Source organism: Phoenix dactylifera, chromosome 3 (genome assembly GCF_009389715.1).
Source record: "Phoenix dactylifera cultivar Barhee BC4 chromosome 3, palm_55x_up_171113_PBpolish2nd_filt_p, whole genome shotgun sequence".
Classification (NCBI taxonomy): domain Eukaryota; kingdom Viridiplantae; phylum Streptophyta; class Magnoliopsida; order Arecales; family Arecaceae; genus Phoenix; species Phoenix dactylifera.
In genome coordinates, this window is record NC_052394.1 from 17679116 (window position 1) to 17698299 (window position 19184).

The 19184-nt window shown below is 37.3% G+C and overlaps 1 protein-coding gene across 12 annotated transcripts; it reads left to right on the forward strand.

Annotated features, from left to right (window-relative positions):
• The first annotated feature begins 1398 nt into the window (after window positions 1-1398).
• On the forward strand, window positions 1399-16625 carry LOC103709080 (probable apyrase 6). 12 transcript variants are annotated; one of them, XM_026805404.2, is made up of 9 exons: window positions 1400-2297; window positions 4311-4426; window positions 9180-9287; window positions 10311-10365; window positions 13410-13454; window positions 13549-13586; window positions 14999-15096; window positions 15215-15411; window positions 15504-15887. In XM_026805404.2, exons 1-8 carry the CDS (start codon window positions 1667-1669, stop codon window positions 15246-15248), a joined length of 1125 nt encoding a protein of 374 aa, XP_026661205.2. In that variant the 5' UTR covers window positions 1400-1666; the 3' UTR covers window positions 15249-15411; window positions 15504-15887. The 12 variants fall into 12 exon arrangements, with proteins under 12 accessions (XP_026661207.2, XP_038980769.1, XP_026661205.2 ...); XM_026805405.2 differs by having other exon boundaries at window positions 13549-13580; XM_026805403.2 differs by having other exon boundaries at window positions 13410-13586; window positions 15215-15404; window positions 15504-15576; window positions 15680-15701.
• The last annotated feature ends 2559 nt before the right edge of the window (window positions 16626-19184 follow it).

Below are 19184 nucleotides of genomic sequence, written 5' to 3' on the forward strand. Positions count from 1 at the left end.
ATTCTTAATCTAGCGAACATGAGAGAAGATGATTGAGGCAAGTGGATTATACGAGAGATACTTTTTTCGCAACTTTTTTTTTTGCAATTTTTTAATTCATTGAGCATTAGAAAATTGTAATTTCTTTAATGTTAAATTAGTTATTCTTTCACTTTTTGCTAGCCAAAGAAATAAAAATGTCTTGATGCATGAGATGTACTTGGAAGAGGAAAAAACATAAATGAATCTTGTTGTAGGATTATTATTCTCGTTTGCATGATACCTGCCTAATACTAATGCGAACCAAAAAAATGGTGGTGCAGAGTCATGCCCCCACATGAAAATCTGTATGTATTAGAAGCAATCTAATTCATACACATTAGAAGCTAAAATTAACTGCGAATATCTTTTTAGGGATAAATTAGCTTGGTCAAAAAAAAAATTTTCTTTCTTTTCCCTACTTCTAATTATGGAGAGATGATCTACAAAATACATTCTCAGATAGTTGGGACACCCTAAAAATGCCTCCTTGGAGCAAAACTTATTGATTGCATTCATTTCTAAAATTTTGGTTGGCTGCCTATAGTCACACCTTGAGCTAGATGTGATCCTTAGATGATTGCCTAACCTCTTAGTAGGACAACCAAAATGAGTAGAAACAAGAAAGTAACTACAGCAAAGAACTTTAAAACAAGAAATGGTATGCATCAAAGAAAGCCTAAATTTGAACAAATCACAGAGTTATATCTATATCTTAATTAATATATCCTTTACATAATTCATTTATTGATTCGCAAAAAGACATGATGCCCTGTTTCAAAAAATGAGCAGATTATAGAGAATTGTACTTCTTAAAGATAGATGTATATTTATTAATTTATACAAATAACTAACTCAAGATCACAGTTATCTATATTATCTCTCGCTTGCATTGCAGGATAATAGTCATTCGTAGCTCTGAAGTGAGATGTATTTGCCAAACTCCGGTCGGTATATGCATATAGAAGTTGGAGGGAGGAGACGGGACAGGTTTATGTCCGGCCGTGCTAACGGTCACTAAAATTTCCGCGAAGCAATGTTACTTGTATCTAATATTCAAACCTTATAATGGCTTGTACGTAAAAGTTATTTGTAGTTTAAACAAGCCCCGGCGAACCGCTTGCATGAAGCAGTTAAAACTTAAAACTAATATATAAGCATGTTTACGTATAACCCCCCGATGTCAATTTATTCACTCGATAACTTTGATGTAGTCCCGGCAACGTGCCTGCCGAGACTAGTGCAAAAAAAAAGAAGCATTTGTGCATATAACTCCTTATAGACCATCAATATCACCAAACTACTGAAGGTTTTGCGTTATAACAGTGGAGATTAGAGAGCCGAAACTTTATGAGGGCGATTCCGTCCTCGTATAAAAGGAGAACCGCCAGTTGCTCTGCCGAGAGGCTGAGGGAATCCCTGGCCGGTGTGAGGCGGTGACCAAGCTGCTCTGCGGAGACCGGAAAAGAAAAAAAAAAGAAGCCAAAAAAATCCGATCTTGGAGCCCCCTCCTGACCTCTCCACCCCCAAACCCTAGCAATGACGCCGGGATCTCTACCGAATCCTCGACCAAATTTGCTCCAATCTCCTTCTTTATCTCGATCTTGATCCGTAAATTCTCCTTCTTGATGTCCTCTTCTTTGATTACATGGATTTCTCGAGCCTCCAATCTAGAGTTTCCTTCTCTTCTTCATCATCTTCCTCCCACTTCCCCCCCCACCGGACCCAGCTCCACCCTCGGATGCATTATGCCGCCCCTCCGGCCTCCCTCCGCCCGCCCTCCCCCTCCCGTGGCGAGCGGTGCTGGTTCCTGGCCATCGGCCTCCTCACACTCCCCTTCCTCTTCTACCTCATTGCCGTCGCCCGCCGCGTCCACACATCCGCCCGCTTCGACGCCACCCGCCCCAAGTGCTTCGGTCTCGTCATCGACGCCGGGGCCGCCGGCTCCCGGATCCATGTCTTCGAGTTCCTCAACGAGGGCCGGATCCCCTTCGTGGGCGTCGACGGTAAGGGATCGGTGTCGATGAAGGTGCGTCCGGGGCTGCGGGAGTTCGCTGCGGAGCCGGAGAGAGCTGGAGATTCGCTCCAGGAGATGCTGGAGTTCGCGAAAGGGAGGATCCCGAGAGCGGAGTGGAAGGCCACCAGGATATGGTTTATCGACACCGGAGGAGTAGGGAGCTTGAAGCTGGAGGTCAGTAGCGCCATCATGAAGTCTTGCCGGCGAGCGCTGACGGCTTCGGGGTTTATGTTTAGAGACGAGTGGGCTTCCTCCATAACTGGTTTGTTTCAATTTGGCTTTCCTTTTTGTAGTAGGTTCTTTATTACCACTCTGCAAGAGTAAAATGCACTAGTTTGATCCTGTTGGTCTTTAAGTGCGACATTAATTTGTAGCACAGTAACATTATTCTCCTATTGTTGAATACCTGCTTAATCCCTTTCATTTTGACGGATCTTATCACGAGAGTATGATAAGTAAAAAAGGGGTTTGGATATTGTCTAGGTTTTCTGGGGGAAATAATTCGGCCTTTTTTTTTCCTCCCTGAAGTTTCTCATGAGAAGGCTTTTGTAGACAGCAGGACTGTTTATTATTATTATTTTATTTTTTAATTTGCTCGTATCTGGGATTCTCTCAAATTTTTTTGAATATTATCCGATTGCTAAATTCTTCCTTCGCGGAATTGACCATGCATTGCAGTTATGCAGCTTGGTTAATATGCACACAGTAGCTAACAAACAATTTGGCTGTATTTGATTTAAGTTGGTTAAACCATGCCTACAAATAATTGGACAATTCTGGTCTTAGATTTGATCCCCTTAGGCTCCGGTTCAGCGGCTGTGATTGTATTTGGTGTTGTGGCTGGATGCATAATATTTAGACCATTTTTCACCTAGGACTGACTAGTGTGGTATGACAGTTTGGATGCAAGAGCAGCAAAAGAATATTCAAAAAAAAATAATATGGGGCATGATATACAACATATTAATGAGTTTGAGCCAAACAATTAATAGCTGAACTCAAATGAGGTAGAACTGGAAACTAAGCTCTGCAAAATCGGTACCAGAAATTGTACCAGTACAATTCTGGTTTGATATGGTATGGTTAGTATGACATATTACGCATCCCATACTAAAACCTAATATGCTATAGGTCGGTATGGGACATCTTTGCTTAATTCGGACCACAATGGGCTGGTTCGGCTCATATACTAAATCGAACATCAGTATTGTACCGGTGCTTGTATAGTATGATACAATTAGAGCGGTATGAGTCGGTATGGTAAACCTATATGGAAATCTTTTATCTAACTCAAGATATAACTGGCTTATATGGAGTCAATGTGGTAATTGCTTGTATGCTTATTTGTAAGAGGAACAAATAAACTAGCTTCTTTGAGCGGTCAAAAAGTCAAAGTAGGATGCTCGTGCAGCCAAATTATGTCTTATGAGTTTATTCCACTACAACATTTTTCTTCCTGTTGAGTATTTCCTTGTAATCTGCAAATATTTTAACTAAGGGCTTCGAGTTGGCCATGTCGCCTCAGCTTAAATGAGGCTTTTCTATCTTTTTTGTTGCTTAGTGTCATACCTTCGTGATTCTCGACTTATTCAGTTGTTTCAGTGGGCAAGTATAGTTAATTTTAGAAACTTAATTGCTTCAACATTGTTGCCAACCAGCAAGCCTTATCCTAGTTTTAGAATAATCTTCATTTGTCTTGTTTCACTATTTATTCTGCTACAGTTCTTTATTTAGCTTCATAAGTGGGCTTCCCAATTTATTTTATATAACTCAGAAATTCATACAATACATGTAAATCTAGAGTAATTCAACCTTCTGGTCTCTCACAACAGTTTATTCTCTAATTCAGTTATGCTGAGCCTGGACTGTAATACTCTGAAAACATTCTAAGTCATATTGCTTTGTAGTTTCTGTCACTGCTGGCGGGCTTGAAATATGTTTCTCTTCTCTCTCTCTCTTTCCCCCCCTCTCTCTCTCCCTTCTTCCCTCCATCCCCCCACTCTCTCACCCCCCCTCTTGGAGATGTATTCTAGAGATGAATAGCATTGTTGAAATTGCCCAATTTATATTTTGTTCATCTCATAAGCTTCAGGAAAGTTGATCTGTCTAAGAATTTATTGGCTTCCTTTATTGAAAAAATTTCTTGATGAAATATGCATGGAATTTTGAAGAACTTCTGCATGTTGTTTAGTAAATTTGAAGTATTTTGCATGGTGTGCAAGGTCCAAAAATCATTCACTTTAGTGTTCAACTTTGTTGATGAACTGTAATGCAGGTCAAGATAAAGGCATTTATGCCTGGGTAGCTGCTAACTATGTCCTGGGGACCTTAGGAGCTAATCCTCAGGAAACCATGGGGATAATACAGCTTGGTGGGGCTTCTGCTCAGGTTATCATATCTATTCTCTAATTTGTGCATCTATTTTGTCCTTTGATTCCAAATTTCCTTTTTATATTGTAATAGGTAATTCTCTATAATGTTTTTGGCATGCATTATTTACTCCTTTTGTCCTTGAATATATGCATGTCATCTTATATTAAGTTTTTTAATTGGTAAAAAGAAACTATAATTTGGTTTGTTGGCTTATCATTCTTGGCATACAAAAGAGATATTGCACATAGTGATTTTCTATAACTTTATATTAGTGTTCAAATTTGTTTCAATTTCTTACTTGCTATCAACCTGATTGTGTCTTATAAAGATAATGGAAAGATTCATGGTGGGTGGATTTGTTGCAAGAGTAGAATTGTTGGAAAAAAGTTATGTGAGAAAGTTTGAAGCTAGAGGCCTAAAAATGGTCCAGCTTCTAAGTGTTGGCAATGAAGGTATTTGGGTAGGAAGGTGGATACTTGATGGTCAATTGTGGTTATGGGCTTCCATTAGATGCGTATCTTTTTACCATGCAGATATGAAAAGAGGTGTGGGGGAGATTGTTGCATTTTTGTCTGATTTCTGGTGGGGAGAAGAAAGCACCTGGGGTCTTTTGATCGCCTTAAAACTTGAAGCAATCAAAGGACCTTTGCTACTGCATTGTTGTTGATGTGCTAACGCAGTCTTTCTTCAGCTGTTATAATGTGAGAAGGTGCGATTCTCTTAGAAAATGGAACTGTTGGGAGTATTTTCAAGTCTAACGTAAAAAAAAATGCCACTTCCTTTATTTAGCCAGTGAAACCTATAGTTTGAGTTAATTTCATCACTACCTAGATAATTTACATTAGTGGTTTCTTAATATGCTGAAGAATAAGATCACTTGGATGATGCAATGTACTTCAAGAAATTGATGTTATGGGTAGTCATTGCATCATCTTGCATGCCTTCATTTGTGTTCTGCGAAAATGTTTTAGCACTAGTCTTGCTAAAAATCTTCTGAACTTTCATATGCTATGACACAATTGGCCGGCGGATTATAAATTATGACAAGATATTTATATGCATGAACACAATTTTGTGATAATGCTAAATTTTCGATCTTTGCTAAGTTATAATCTTCTGCATGCCTTGACTCTTTAATTTTTTATTTTTTAAAATTTCTTACTAAGGGATGAGGGGCGTAATGGATGTCTTAAACCTGAAATAGGAAGCTACTTTTTCTTCCCTTTCCAAGTTTAGGGGCGATTTTGATTTCAACTAGGGATATGAGAGGTATCTCAATGAGTTCACCTTCTTTCCTTTTTCAGTTTATCAGATCATTAGAAGGGATGGCAATTTTTGACCTGACCCGACCCAGACTCGACCTGCTTAACCTGACTTGTCGCATTTGCGGTCAGGTACAGGTCAGCCAACACCAACACACCAGTGGGTTGGGTCGGGTTGGATTTTGGTCAGGACCCCTCCATTGGGCCGAAGGGGGGGTCATATAATATGTATTTTTTTAAATATTTATATTTATAGTAGTTTATATTTTAGAAAATTATGTAATATATAGGTCATTTGATCATATTGATCTAGTGGCTTAGAATTAAAAGGAGAGATGAGTTGTAGCAAAAATGGTCCAAAAGTTCAAAAAATTAGCCTACTAGTTTAATAAAAAGCCACAAAACTAAATGGGCTTGGGCCTTAAATGGGTCAGTGGGTTAGTTGCTGGTTGGCAGATTAGCTATGGGTCAGGTTTGGGTTAGGTCCTATGGGTCTTGATATATGAGGTCAACTCGACTTGAGCCCAACCTGACTTGCTGATTGCAACCCCTAATCATTAGCATATCAGTCCATTGGTTTGAAAAATCAACCATACCAGCCTTGCTTTTTTTTTTGGGGGGGGGGGGCGGGGAAAAGGGGGGGGGGAGGCGTAACATGCCCTAGTTTCATGTGAATCAGGGCCAACCTTCTTGAATTGATTAGGCGGTAGTCTTTGGAAACCTATTTTTGGTGGTTTTGACCCTTGTATCCCACCAATTTGAATGTGGAAACAGCCGAGGGAAGTTGAGAGCCTGATGCAAAGGCAAGAATCGTGGCTTTTTGTGAATTTTGTGGAGATAGCTAGAAAAGCATTCTAGCTTGGAATATCCCTCTCTCCCTCTTTTTTCGCCTTTCCATTTGAAAAATCCTAGACTTTTATTTGGTGTTTAATTTGAAAAAAAAAAGATAGGAAGATTGGGTTTTGGGTTGAACTCCAGAACCTACAGTAATCAATAATGTCAATCCAAACAGAAAACCAACACCTATGAGTCCCTCAAGCCCTCCATGTTGCATTGAAGTAAGGGAGCACATTTCTAACTTTCCATGTCAAAAATATGATGGTTGTCGTTTGATTACATTATAAATGCCCTCTTTCTTGCAGGCTTGTCATATCATTTGCTACCATTGTACCATTTAATCTTTTAGTAATCTTTGATATCATCTTTTAATTCAATGAACTCCAATACCTAATTGCATCTCCATTGTTAGTTTTAATACATATGCTTTCAATAATTTTTAATTGCAAGTTATACGGTGTTATGTGATAAACTAGCAATAGAAAAACTTCAAGACATATTGGAGAGCATGTCTAGGGCACTAGAAACAATATCTGCACTAAATTTCTTGGAAAACATATCATATAGACAATAACATAAAAGAAAACTGCAAACTAAAATTTTGGAGGCCAAAGTAGGCCATATAAGGGGCATATCGAGACTCTTTGTTGGCATGGTGTGCAGTATGATGCACAACATAGTCACCTTTGGTCGATACGGTTCACAGCTTTTGAATCTTGTTCAAATATTAGACTTTAGAGGGTTTTATGGTGGTAGAAAGGTTTCTTTGGTGGATATAATGGGTCCCTTATTCCTTTCTAGTTACCCTTCATATTTCTTGCTTTAACAATTAGTTTTGTTGCAAATTCACTAGTACATATGCTCCAATGTTGGACTAGGGGTTTTCAGAGCTATGATAAAATATTTTTGAGGAATATGCTTTGGTTGATGTTAGATTCTAGTTCATTCCACCATTGAAAATGTGAAGCTCGTATGAACCCATCAAAATTGAGCTCAAGGGGCAAAGCTCTAATTTACGAAGAAAGGCTGCTTAAACAAAATAACAGAAAAAAAGGCTATTAGTAGGCTGTTTGCTATTGCAGTAAGGGCTGGTCACCTTTTGATGCCTTGGCTCTGCTATTGTTTGGTATGCTATTACAACAGCCAGTCCAAGACCTAATCTAAAAAGTAGGATCTGGATTCTCAAGGAACCCTATATAGAAATTTATCAAAAATCACTTTGAAATACAATCCTAATTACTTCAAAAGCTTCCTAAATCGATCTATACCTACAATATGAATTGTATATGCATGAATTCCATATATACAAACCTTAAAATTCCATCCGAAGATCATGAGCAAATATAAAATATCTAACCTACTTTGAAAAGAATTAATGTTCTGTTTGGTTGCAAAGAAACATGGAGTAAAGAGGGAAAAACAAGTTTTCCAAGTATTTGATATACAGAGTAGAAGGAAAACATATAGTATTTTCCATTTCTGATGTTTGGATTTCAGGAAATGAGAGAGGAAACTAAAAAAGAGACCCTAATTTCACTTTTCCAAGATGGTTCCTTGTTTTAGTTTTTGTTTCCAAAAATTTTTGACTGTATATGAAAGTACAAATTTCTCTAAAATAGGAAAAAAGATTAGCTGGATTTCTACATTTCTGTTGAATCAAACTGTAACAATCCAGGACCTCACCCAAAATGGCTAGCCGAAAGGTATTATTTGGGTTCCTTGATTCTGTATAAGTATCCAAGATCTATCCAGCAAATAACCAATGTGGGACTAAAGACACATTTGCACGGGTTCTTACATACTCCCCCCGTTTAAGCCTTGACGTCCTCATCAGGCTAAGAGTTCAAATTCGTTTAAATCTAATCACAAACACCACGATTGACTCGTGGTCAGTCCTAATATATCCATGTTGTAGTGTCTCCTAGCTCACATAAGTTATGGGTCGGATCCACTTTAATACTATTCGTAACAATCCAGGATCTTACCCAAAATGGTTAGCCGGAAGGTATTATTTGGGTTTCTTAATCCTGTATAAGTACCCAAGATCTACCCAACGAATAACCAATATGGGACTAAAGACACGTCTGTATGGGTTCTCACACAAACAATGGAAAAGCAGGGTTTTCGAGGGAAATATACCTGTCCAGGTTCTCTTTTTAACAACAAGCTTAAATAGATGACCTCTAAATCAGATATAATAGAATCTTGAACCCAAGGTCTTAAATGTTGACTTCCTTGGACTTAATCAGCTAATATAACTGCAAATGAATTCTTGAAAAATTAAAACACCTATATCCAGACCTAATCTAAAACTGAATTGCATCATATGACTTTCAAATCAACTGGTCCAGTTCGTATATTAGCTTCATATATTTCCTTATGTGCCATTTATTTTTATTTATGACCTTACTATTAATTTAGCTTTCCTTGGAGCTGGCTCCAATCTGAATTCAAGTGATTATGAAAGTCAACCAATATAAGAATGATCTTAGGAGAATCATGAGTCCCAGGGTGCAAATACATGGCAGTTTATTATTCATTGTGATTATAGATTTAATTCATTTTTCGAGTAATTTTTCAATCTATACACGCACATATACATATATGCAAGCCCTCTTCCTCTAGATCACACACAAAAAACTAAAGATTTAATTTCATCCCCTTACATGCAGGTAGTATTTGTTCCAAAAGAGCCACCTCCCATGGAGTTATCTAGGATGCTTAAGCTTCATGGAGTCACTTATAACCTTTATAGCAAGAGCATTCATCATTTTGGCCAGGTAATCGTCATATTAATTAGCATTTCGTCATGTTCTTATTAGGCAATCACCTTTCATCTTACAATTAGTCTTGAATTATTCGGTGTGGTACTCACTCAACAGATCTCCCATGTAACACAATATGCTTTGCTTAATTGGAGTGAAATGGTATAATTTCTACAGTGTTGCTTTTAGTGAATCACTGAACTTACACAAGGTGCCAATCTGGAGTCAAAATTTGCTATTTTATCTATATAAATGGCACTGAAACATTGTCAAACTAAGGAAAATAAGGTAGTGAATTTTTCTTGAAATTTCAGAAGAATATCTGCTTACCTCTATCTCAGCTATACATGAAAATTGTGAAGTGCTTTTATAAGAATATCTGCTTTGTTTTGTTTGAACAGCTTACTCTTTTTTTATTTGTGTAGGTGTAATTGTGCAGTGCTTATTTTTCCCCATGACTGAAAGTTCAAGCAAAAGGATATTTGATATGAACTCTTCTTATTTTATCAGCATGTGTACACACGTGCATGCATACAAACACACAAAAAGAAAAAGAAAAAAAACATGAATTGCTGAACATGCTATCAAGTAAATCTGCATTTTTTATCTATAATTTGGTGAGTACCATGCTTCACCCGCCCCCCCCCCCCCACCGGGGCGCCTGCCCGCCCACCAACATAACTGAATGGTGTCGACTCTTCATATGGTGTCAACGCCAAAATGAAAAGAAAAGAAAAGAAAATCTCTTATCGAGTTTTTATCATTTTTCTTTCTGCTTCTACCATGACCCTAGAGAAGTTAGGGACTGTTATGTGAGAATGGTTTATGGAAACACCTAAGTGAACAAGTTCAAATAGTAGAGTTTCACTTGAATTTTGTTTGCACCATGCTCCACTTTAATCTATCAATATATATTATGATTAATTTAGATTTCAGTTAACCTTCATAGTTTGACAACGTTAAGTTTTGGGTCTATTAATCATCTCCAATGGGATAGTGTAATTTTCATGTGCTCCAATGTTGTCATTATCTGTGTAGGATGTGGCTTGGGAATCATTGACGAAGTTGAACAGTTCTGGAAGCTCAAGATCATGTAAGAACTTTTCTATATTTTTGTTTAGGGATTTTTGGATTGTTCATTTCCATCTCAAGTAGTGAATTCTTAGGACCACAACATGTGCTCTGCAAGAAATGCATGAAAACCAGCAGTGAGGACAATAGCTTGTAAGACAATTTCATATGCCTTAATTTTCTTATGTACTATTTAAGTATGACACATACATGCAAAAACATGCATATACACACATACATTTACTCATGTATGCAAGAGAATGAAGAAAACAGAAGTAATCCTTGACTTTCTGAGACATCAACATCGTATCATGAAAGGAATGCTCTGTTCTTCTGCTTAGGCAGAAAGTATCTCTTGATCCACCCACCTGGTTTGGAATAGGATAGAGTGGAAGCAGTGAGAGCCTCAACTTGAAGGTCTTTGGTGCAGGAACAATAATGACAGATGGGTATGCTCTGTTCTTCTGCTTAGGCAGAAAGTATCTCTTGATCCACCCACCTGGTTTGGAATAGGATAGAGTGGAAGCAGTGAGAGCCTCAACTTGAAGGTCTTTGGTGCAGGAACAATAATGACAGATGGGTTTCTTAGAATCAGTATCTTCTCAAACTGAGGGACCAGCTGGGTTTGCATTTATGGAACATGATTCCCCTGTGAGCAGTTTGGAAGATATCATGAGACGTAACAACTCTGAGACTTTGGAGGAAATCTTGAGAAGCCCAGTAAGTAACATGGTCAAAGCCCAGTGAGGAGCAAGAGGTGATGCAGCATGACCACTTCTACCAACATATATTGAACTTCTACAGAGTGAATGAACAAGCTAGTGAGCTGTGCATGATGTATAACTATAGTTTGGAGCCTACTGAAATAGTGACCATCGTTTCTTCTCTTATCAGCACTGAACAAATACTAAGCTAATGTAAACTTATCCAATCTCGAAGGAATGGCATATACTATGTGTACTTTAGCCATTAATACACCTAATGCGGATATGAAGTATTGATAGCTCATTCCATTGTACTATGGAGAGCAGAGGGAACAACCTTAACTCATGAAGTAATGGTCTTCTGGATACATAAATATGTCCAAATAGAATGGTTAATAAATTTTTCTTCTTTTTTTTTGGTCTTGGTTGCATCTTTCATCTCACTTGTATATATTGTAATCGTTAATATAATTCATGTAGCTCAACTAAATCTAATTCTTAGATTTATCTTGTTGACGATTTGAATTCTCCCTGCTGCAGATGTCACCAAATGTTAAATAATCCCATGACGTTAGTTAGACATACATGTTGAATTTGTAATAAGCAATGATGAGTTAATCAGCTGCAGAATATGTCATCCCTAGAGCTCCGATTGAGCTATCAAGTATTAGAACTATCCTTGCTATTCAAATCAGGTCATTGTATTGGAGGTAGAAAAATTCATTTGCAAGACTTGCATCAGGACCTTAGTTCTTGGAACTTTCTAGAGTGTCAGATCCACTCTTCCAGATCCTCAAACAGTTGTAGTGTTCTTGTAGAAGCTATTACCACCATTAATATGCACTAAACTACTTTCAACTTAACTATTATATGCTTCATTCAGTTTTTGTTGCATTTGAACTTCAGTAATATGAATCTTGTACAAAAAGTTAAGAGCATATGATTGGATATGCACAGAAAGCTCTCCAGCTTCCTATTATCTACTTAGGTTTGGTTGTACACTACTCCCAAATCAAATTATGCCAATTTGTGCTCGTCAAATATGTCTGTACCTACTTTGTAGGAAAGCTAGGAGCTTAGTTAATACTACTCTGAATGAGGGTATTCTTTTGATGAAATGTGTTCCTACCCCATTATTTAGGAATACCATCCATGAATTTGGAAATGAATGGATATCACTACTGTAAACGCTCTATGTTGTTGACATTACGATATCCCATATGATTTTTCTTCCCTTGTATTGTGTTAATGCATTATCCCTTTGAAAACAAATCTACATGTAGGTAATAATGTATTTATTTATAGATCCTTTTACTTCCAAGGTAAATGTGATGCACAGCCATTATCATGTAATCATCATTATTTTATGCTTGCATCTAGGATTCACAACACATGACAGGCCTTTGTGCTTCTTTATGCATATTACTGGAAGTATTGTAGGATGGACACGATACTGCAAAACCATCTGCTCATCCTCTGTCACAATGTGGACACATGTTCTTTGACCATAGGTTAGGATGTTGTCAATTCTCAATCGCTTAACTGATGTGTTTTTTTTTCCCTCACTCGAAATGATGCTTTTGAAGGTCTTCTTGTTATCCTCTTCTTACTATCTGTTGGGTCTACATTGAAAGATTAGTGCAAAATTTATGTCTACGACAAAAGATTATTATGATAGAAAATTAATGTTTGTGTAGTAAATATGCTTTTTGTTGTTAACACTTTTGGAGGAGTTGGATGGTAAGATTTTGTGGCTTTTTGAGGATGGAGAGGATGGAGAAAGTGCAAAATAATGGTGGCAGATTGGGTGGAAATGGCATCCAGAATACACTTGGTTTAGGGTTTAATTCAGAGCCGAGTGTTTATGTGAGCTTGAATTGCGTGAAAACTATGGTGAAGATATTCACATTCTGTGGCTTTCTGTTGCAATGGATCTCATTAAAAATTAACAGATGCTCCTTTATTACTAAAAAATACTTAGGATATTATTATGGGATGATGTAATGAATGCTACACTATGGGGAGCAATCTGGTTGGAAAATAGCTGTTGTCTATTGAACATGAAATGTTACAGTAGTCCTGAACCCACTGCAATTTTGTTGAAGAATTTGTTTAATTTCAGTTTTGTATGGTTTATGTTATTGTTTGCATGGTATAAGTTAGAATTAAGTTAAACCTGATGTCATTGTGCATTAAAACCGTAGGCAACCCATTATCCATCTATTTTTATTTTTCATGTGTTTCTCTGAATTATTTAGATCAACTTTATGCCTTGTATGCTGCTTTACTTTATTCAACCATTATCTAAATGATGCCAAGCAACCTCTCTGATAAGTCAGTGGCCTTTATGATATATTTGCAGCTTCAGACTCAATAGAAGCTGTTATGTCAGCATGCATTCCAAAAGGTTATAATGAAATCCTTAATCCAAAAATATCATCTGATTCACTTGAAAAGGTGATCTTCACAGTGGATGCAGCGGGCAATTTTTCTGCATGCAGGTCAAAGGCTTCAGTATTGTTACAAGGGCAAGGTAAAGGTAACTTCTTCTATTGTGACTTCACATTAATTGCTTGTGAATTTTTCTTTGGTTTTGTTAGCACATGCTAGTTCTTCCTCTGTGCTATATAAGCCATGTGACATTTCATTTGATTTCTAGATAAATTTTTAATTTTCCATAGTTTGATATGCCATAGATGATTAGTGACTCCTATTTCAGTTTGAGACTTTGGCATAAATAAATGCCTCAAAAATTTGCTGGAAATTTCAGTATTATGAAGCATGAGAAAGACGAAGAGAATTTCAAGCTAAAGCTGCTAAAGTGGAGGAACAACATCCTTTCACATTATTTAGGTAGATTTAAGTGTGTTTAAAGCATCCATATGGGATAAATATATATGCTGCTTCATTGTTTACATTAGAAATGGCAAATCTTTTGAAAATTGATAATGAACATGCACTACAGTTTTTATTCAGCTGGCAAAATATTATGATTGGGAGATTAACAAAGAAAATGAAACAGAAGAGAAGATGAGAAGATGAATTTACAAAAAAAGAAAAATTTGGTGGAATCTTTGTGGGAGGAAGCCCAGAGAGTAAACTAGATATGTGTGGTCTCTTTCCTCATTATATCTTGACCACAAATGACATTTGGGATATGTGTGATGCCCTCAGGACAATTTGATTAGGCATAGTAAAATGAAAATTATGAGCAATCACATGACATCTGTATGTGATCAAGGTTTCTGTAAGTTGATTAGCTGATAAGCTTGGTAGATCGATTTAAGTCCTTGGTCAACTTGAAAACAACCAAGGTAGATCATGGGGATCATCAATTTGTTTTGAAGCATTGCATGATATTATGAATTACATTGAAGTCAAAAAACAATAGGTATGTTACTAGCACAGAAAAGCTGCAGAACATATATTAGCTTTTCATTTGCTTCAAGTAGGACTCTACTTGTTACCACAGTGGCAAATCCCTGGTGCAGAGAGTACAAGTTATAGCCTATTAAGCCAAATTCAGCAATTAAGTAACATGATTTGTGCTTTTACTACTGGTGAAAGTCATCTAAGATTGATATGAAGTCTGCAGTTGGTGGACTTTGTTTGATATGAAGACCATTCTTGATTGAAATTTCTAGATGCCAACCTCTCTTTTTGTTAAGCATATTTGGGGTTTAGCAATTAAGAAATGGAACAATTGCTAGTAAGTTGACTAAAAGATCTTTTCCTTTTTGGGGTAAGATAGAGAGGAGTCCTTTATGATTTTAATGTAAGATAAGATTCATATTTTTTACCTACTAAATAAGGGTCCTTGTGCATATACTTTCTCAAATGGATGCTTATATCTGTTAGTTATCTTAGTAAAGATGTATATTATGCTCCTTCACTTTGTTAACGTTATGAATTTGGAATTACCACCAAGTAATAAGATCTTATCTGTTCTAGGTACATGTTCACATCCACCGTGTAATATTTTGCCCAGACTTCTCCCTGAGTTGCAAGGAACACCTCTTGCTATACATAAATTTTTCTATATTTCAGAGGTTTGTAGATGACATATGATTTTAAAAAAGTGAAATATTTTCGCCTTTTCATCCTTATTTTGTAACTGTTAATATTGTTGTGTCAACCTAACTACCGGTGACCCCTACCTCCCTTTAGTTGTTTGGAATGGCCCCAAGAGCTTCTTTATTAAAAGTGGAAGCTGCGGGGAGACACTATTGTGAGGATCACTGGGCTAGATTGAAAGAGGAACACTTCGGTGTTGATGAAATGGATTTGTTGAAATATTGCTTCTCATCTGCCTACATTGTAGCACTATTACATGATGGCCTTGGGATTCCCATGGATGGTAAGAGGTAATTCTTCCGTCTCTTGTAGAGATCAAAGTACATGATGGATTTTATTACAATTTCTGTACACTTGAAATGTTTCAAATTACTGGCTGCAGGATAGGTTTTGCGGATCCCACAGTAAGTAGCCCTTTCGATTGGACACTGGGTGCATTCATTCTGCAAACAGTGGTAGAGCCCAAACTGGAAACAGAAATTGTGACCCAGATAGTAGGGAATGATGCGATTACATACATTGAGTTGTTTGCAATTTTGTTTATGGCAATTCTTGCAGCATTCTTTCTATCAAATTGGCGAAAACCACGATTTAAGACAGTTTATGATCTGGAGAAAGGGCATTACATAGTCACACGTGTGCCCGGATGATCTCTTCCTGGCCTCACAAATCGTTCTGAGACTACTTGTACATGTAATTTATATGTTATAACAAAATTGTAACTATTTTTTTGAAGATCATATATATGGAGAAAGCAATTAATTGCCCTTGCGGGAGGATGAAATTCCAAGATAACAAAAGAACGTGAGGATCAGCCAAAACTATCTAGAATTTCCAAGATAACATTCTCTACTCAAAGCCATCAAAATTCATCAGTTTTCACCTCAGGTACTTATGTATGTTGATGTGGCACTTGCTAAACTATTGGTCTTGTGTGATATTTGGTTTCTTCACCATCTTTAGGCTTTGATTTGGTTTTGAGTCTGGCTGATTATTTGAGATCATTACAGGTCCTGTCTTCATGAATTCCCAACTTCTCATGCAGTGATTAGCATCTGGGACCTGGCTCCCAACTGCCAGGCCGACCCTCAACGACAGGTAAAATAAAGAACTGCTGCGCTGAAGGGCTCCAAGAAAGCCTCTCCTAGGAGGAGCACATCATTTAAAAAGCCTGGAAGATTTGATGGCATCAAATTGATAAGCGGCAACCTCCAACTGTAGGTAGGTGGCATGTTTCTTTCATACATATTAAGGCACCCGGAAGGTCTCATTCTGTTTTAATTGGGTGTCTCCTAAGTCCTAATGAACAAATGCCCTCTTCCGTAGAATGTTCCGGTTTCTTCTTTTCTCACTTCAGATGACCTAGGTCAGCAGGAAGCTTCTGTCACGCATCAGATCTGGAGTATGATATAGCCATACAGCCATACAACCCACGAAGCCAAACATTTCATTTAACTTTCAAATTTTTCTCAAACAAAATATAACAAATAAAAGTTCAATTTCATCATTCATTAAATAAAATCAATATTGGTTCAGAGCGTCTAAATCCAAATATAAATATCAAATGCATAATTTTTAATATTTAGAAAATTATTAACCATAAATTCATAGTTAATTAAAATACTAAAATTTTTTTACAAAATTATCAAGCTTGTTAGTGCGAACTCTAAGTTTTGATCATCTTTTGTTTCTATTGATCTTGGAGAGAAAAAAATAAAAATAGAGGTATATGAGCAACATAGCTCGGTAAGTAAATTTTTTACTATCTTACTGGATCAAGCATAAGTTTTTGCATGAATCAATGTATTATAATGTGAAAACAACAATTATTGCAAGATTGAACATCTCATAGTATCATATAATAAAGTAAGTCATAAAGTCAGTCATGCATGTAATATCATCAATATGTTATAAACAAGGTTTCAGGAATATAATATAAATAAAATTGTAAATTTTGTATCATTTAACTGTATTATTAATCAATTTTTTTCTCTCAAACTAAATACTAAGGTTACTATTATGCTCATGACAGGGCTGTAATCAACAAACACCAACTGTTATTATCCATTGGTAGAGTTATATGCCAACTACTATTATCCGCTGGTAGGGTCGTATGCCAACTACTATTATCCGCTGGTAGGGTCGTATGCCAACTATTATTATCCGCTGGTAGGGTTGTATATCCACTATTATTATTCGCGGGCAAGGTCGTATGGAATTGGATGTCGATTCACCCCATTCTCAAGATCTTTTTTTCATAATTCTTATAATAATTTTTTTTAAGTCATATTTTTTGAATCATACATGAATAAAACACTAAATGGCTTTATAAAGTTTATAGCCCATAAATAAGAATTTAGCAGTAGAATAATCATGAAATTATTCTTTTCATAATAAAAATATAATTTTCATAAATATGGAGTTCATGGTTCATAAATAATGCTTAGTAGCAAAACAAATATGAAATAATTATTTTGCAATAAATCATGAGTTACATAATATCGTATGTTTGATCCTTGATTTTTAAAAAAAATATGATATCATCAATATTTAATACTATTTTCATATTTTTATAATTTCAAAAAATAAGTAGAAATTTGAAAACTAATAAGAAGTGTTAGGGTTATAGGTTCGAAAATTAGTAAGAAGTATAAGGCTTACTTATCTCTTTTGTCTTATACTGTTAGACTTTGCTTGGCGATTCTGCTAAACTTATTTGAAATATTAATAGCAAAATTAATTTCTAAATAATAACTTTAAATAAATAATTTGAAAAGACTTGGCTAAACATACGGTGGTTTCGTGTAGGTTAGGTCTAGATGTTTTGCTCAATGAATTAGATTCAATCAGGCCAAGATCAATCAACATGGTTCGTCAATAGGAGTTTCAGGGATGTTCAACGAGGTCGAGATGATCGATCTAGTAGGCAGCTCGGGCACCAAGGTAGTTTGGGGCTTCTTTTTAGGGGTCAATTGGATCCATATGATAGGGAGATAGGACTCGTTCATGGATCCATGGGTCTTCTTAGAGAGAAATAGAAAGATGAGAGAGAAGAAAGAGAGAGAAAATAAGAGAAATAAGAGAAGGATGGCTCTCTCTCTTCTCTTCTTTCTTTCTTGGAAGCAAGTGGGTGGTTCGGTAGCTACCATGGTCGAGGTCCGACGGATGGCAGTAGGCGGTGGAGACATGAGGCGGAGGGTGGTCAGTGACGGCGGTCGATCGTCCAAAAATCAAACTAAAAAGAGGCCCGAGATGGATTTATTGGCTCGGTCGTTCTCGGATTCCGGCCCGCTTGCCGGTGGCTAGGGTTTTGGCTAAGGAAGGGGCTGAGGCCCTCAGCGATGAACGCCGATGGTGGTGGTGGTCCGAAAAAGGGTGAAGGAGGTGAAATAGAACAAAATAGGGGATCCTTTTCCTCAAGCAGTTTTCGGCCGATTTCTCAGCCAGCGGTCATGAATCCTAGTCATCGAAAGAAGAAGAAGAAAAGTAGAAGGCGACGTCCGACAGGCCCGATTTACGGTGAGCCTAGTGATGGAATGTTGTGAGTTTGAAGGGATAAAAGAGAGAGAAATGGTCATGGCGCTCGATGGTGGTGGTGCCAGGGTGGGGGGGGGGGGGCGCTCGCTCTTATAGATGAGCCCCTAAGGTCCCCGCGACCCTAGGACTCTTTATCTCGGCCGAGATCGCCAAATGGAAAGGAGAAAGACTTCTTCGGCTCATATGCAGGGTGAGCATAGTTCACCCCCCCTTTGTGCTGGTCAAAAGGATCGGGCCCAGGCAGGAGCATAGTTCACCCCCCTTTGTGCTGGTCAAAAGGATCGGGGCCAGGCAGGCCTTCACAGCTTCGCATTCCTTTATTGACTCGATCACCTTCTTTTCATGGTGTTAAGGGCACTTTCATAAACCATTTGTAGATCCTTCGACCCTTCCACTTCCTGCAGGATTCTGTTATAGCCACCACTTTTGTGTTTATAAGAAGGGATTACTAGGTCGGGGCCAGAGAATGTGAAGAAGGATAAGACGTGGGCTAAGGCCTTCCGAAAGCACTTTTATATGGAATAGT

What these genes read in the sequence shown, in the direction of transcription:
- LOC103709080 (XM_026805399.2), top strand. Translation starts at nt 1,667, where the DNA reads ATGGATTTCTCGAGCCTCCAATCTAGAGTTTCCTTCTCTTCTTCATCA. An exon ending in GCATTCATCATTTTGGCCAG is followed by an intron (nt 9,288 to 10,310) that starts GTAATCGTCATA and finishes TTATCTGTGTAG; the next exon opens with GATGTGGCTTGGGAATCATT. An exon ending in TTCTGGAAGCTCAAGATCAT is followed by an intron (nt 10,366 to 13,409) that starts GTAAGAACTTTT and finishes ATATATTTGCAG; the next exon opens with CTTCAGACTCAATAGAAGCT.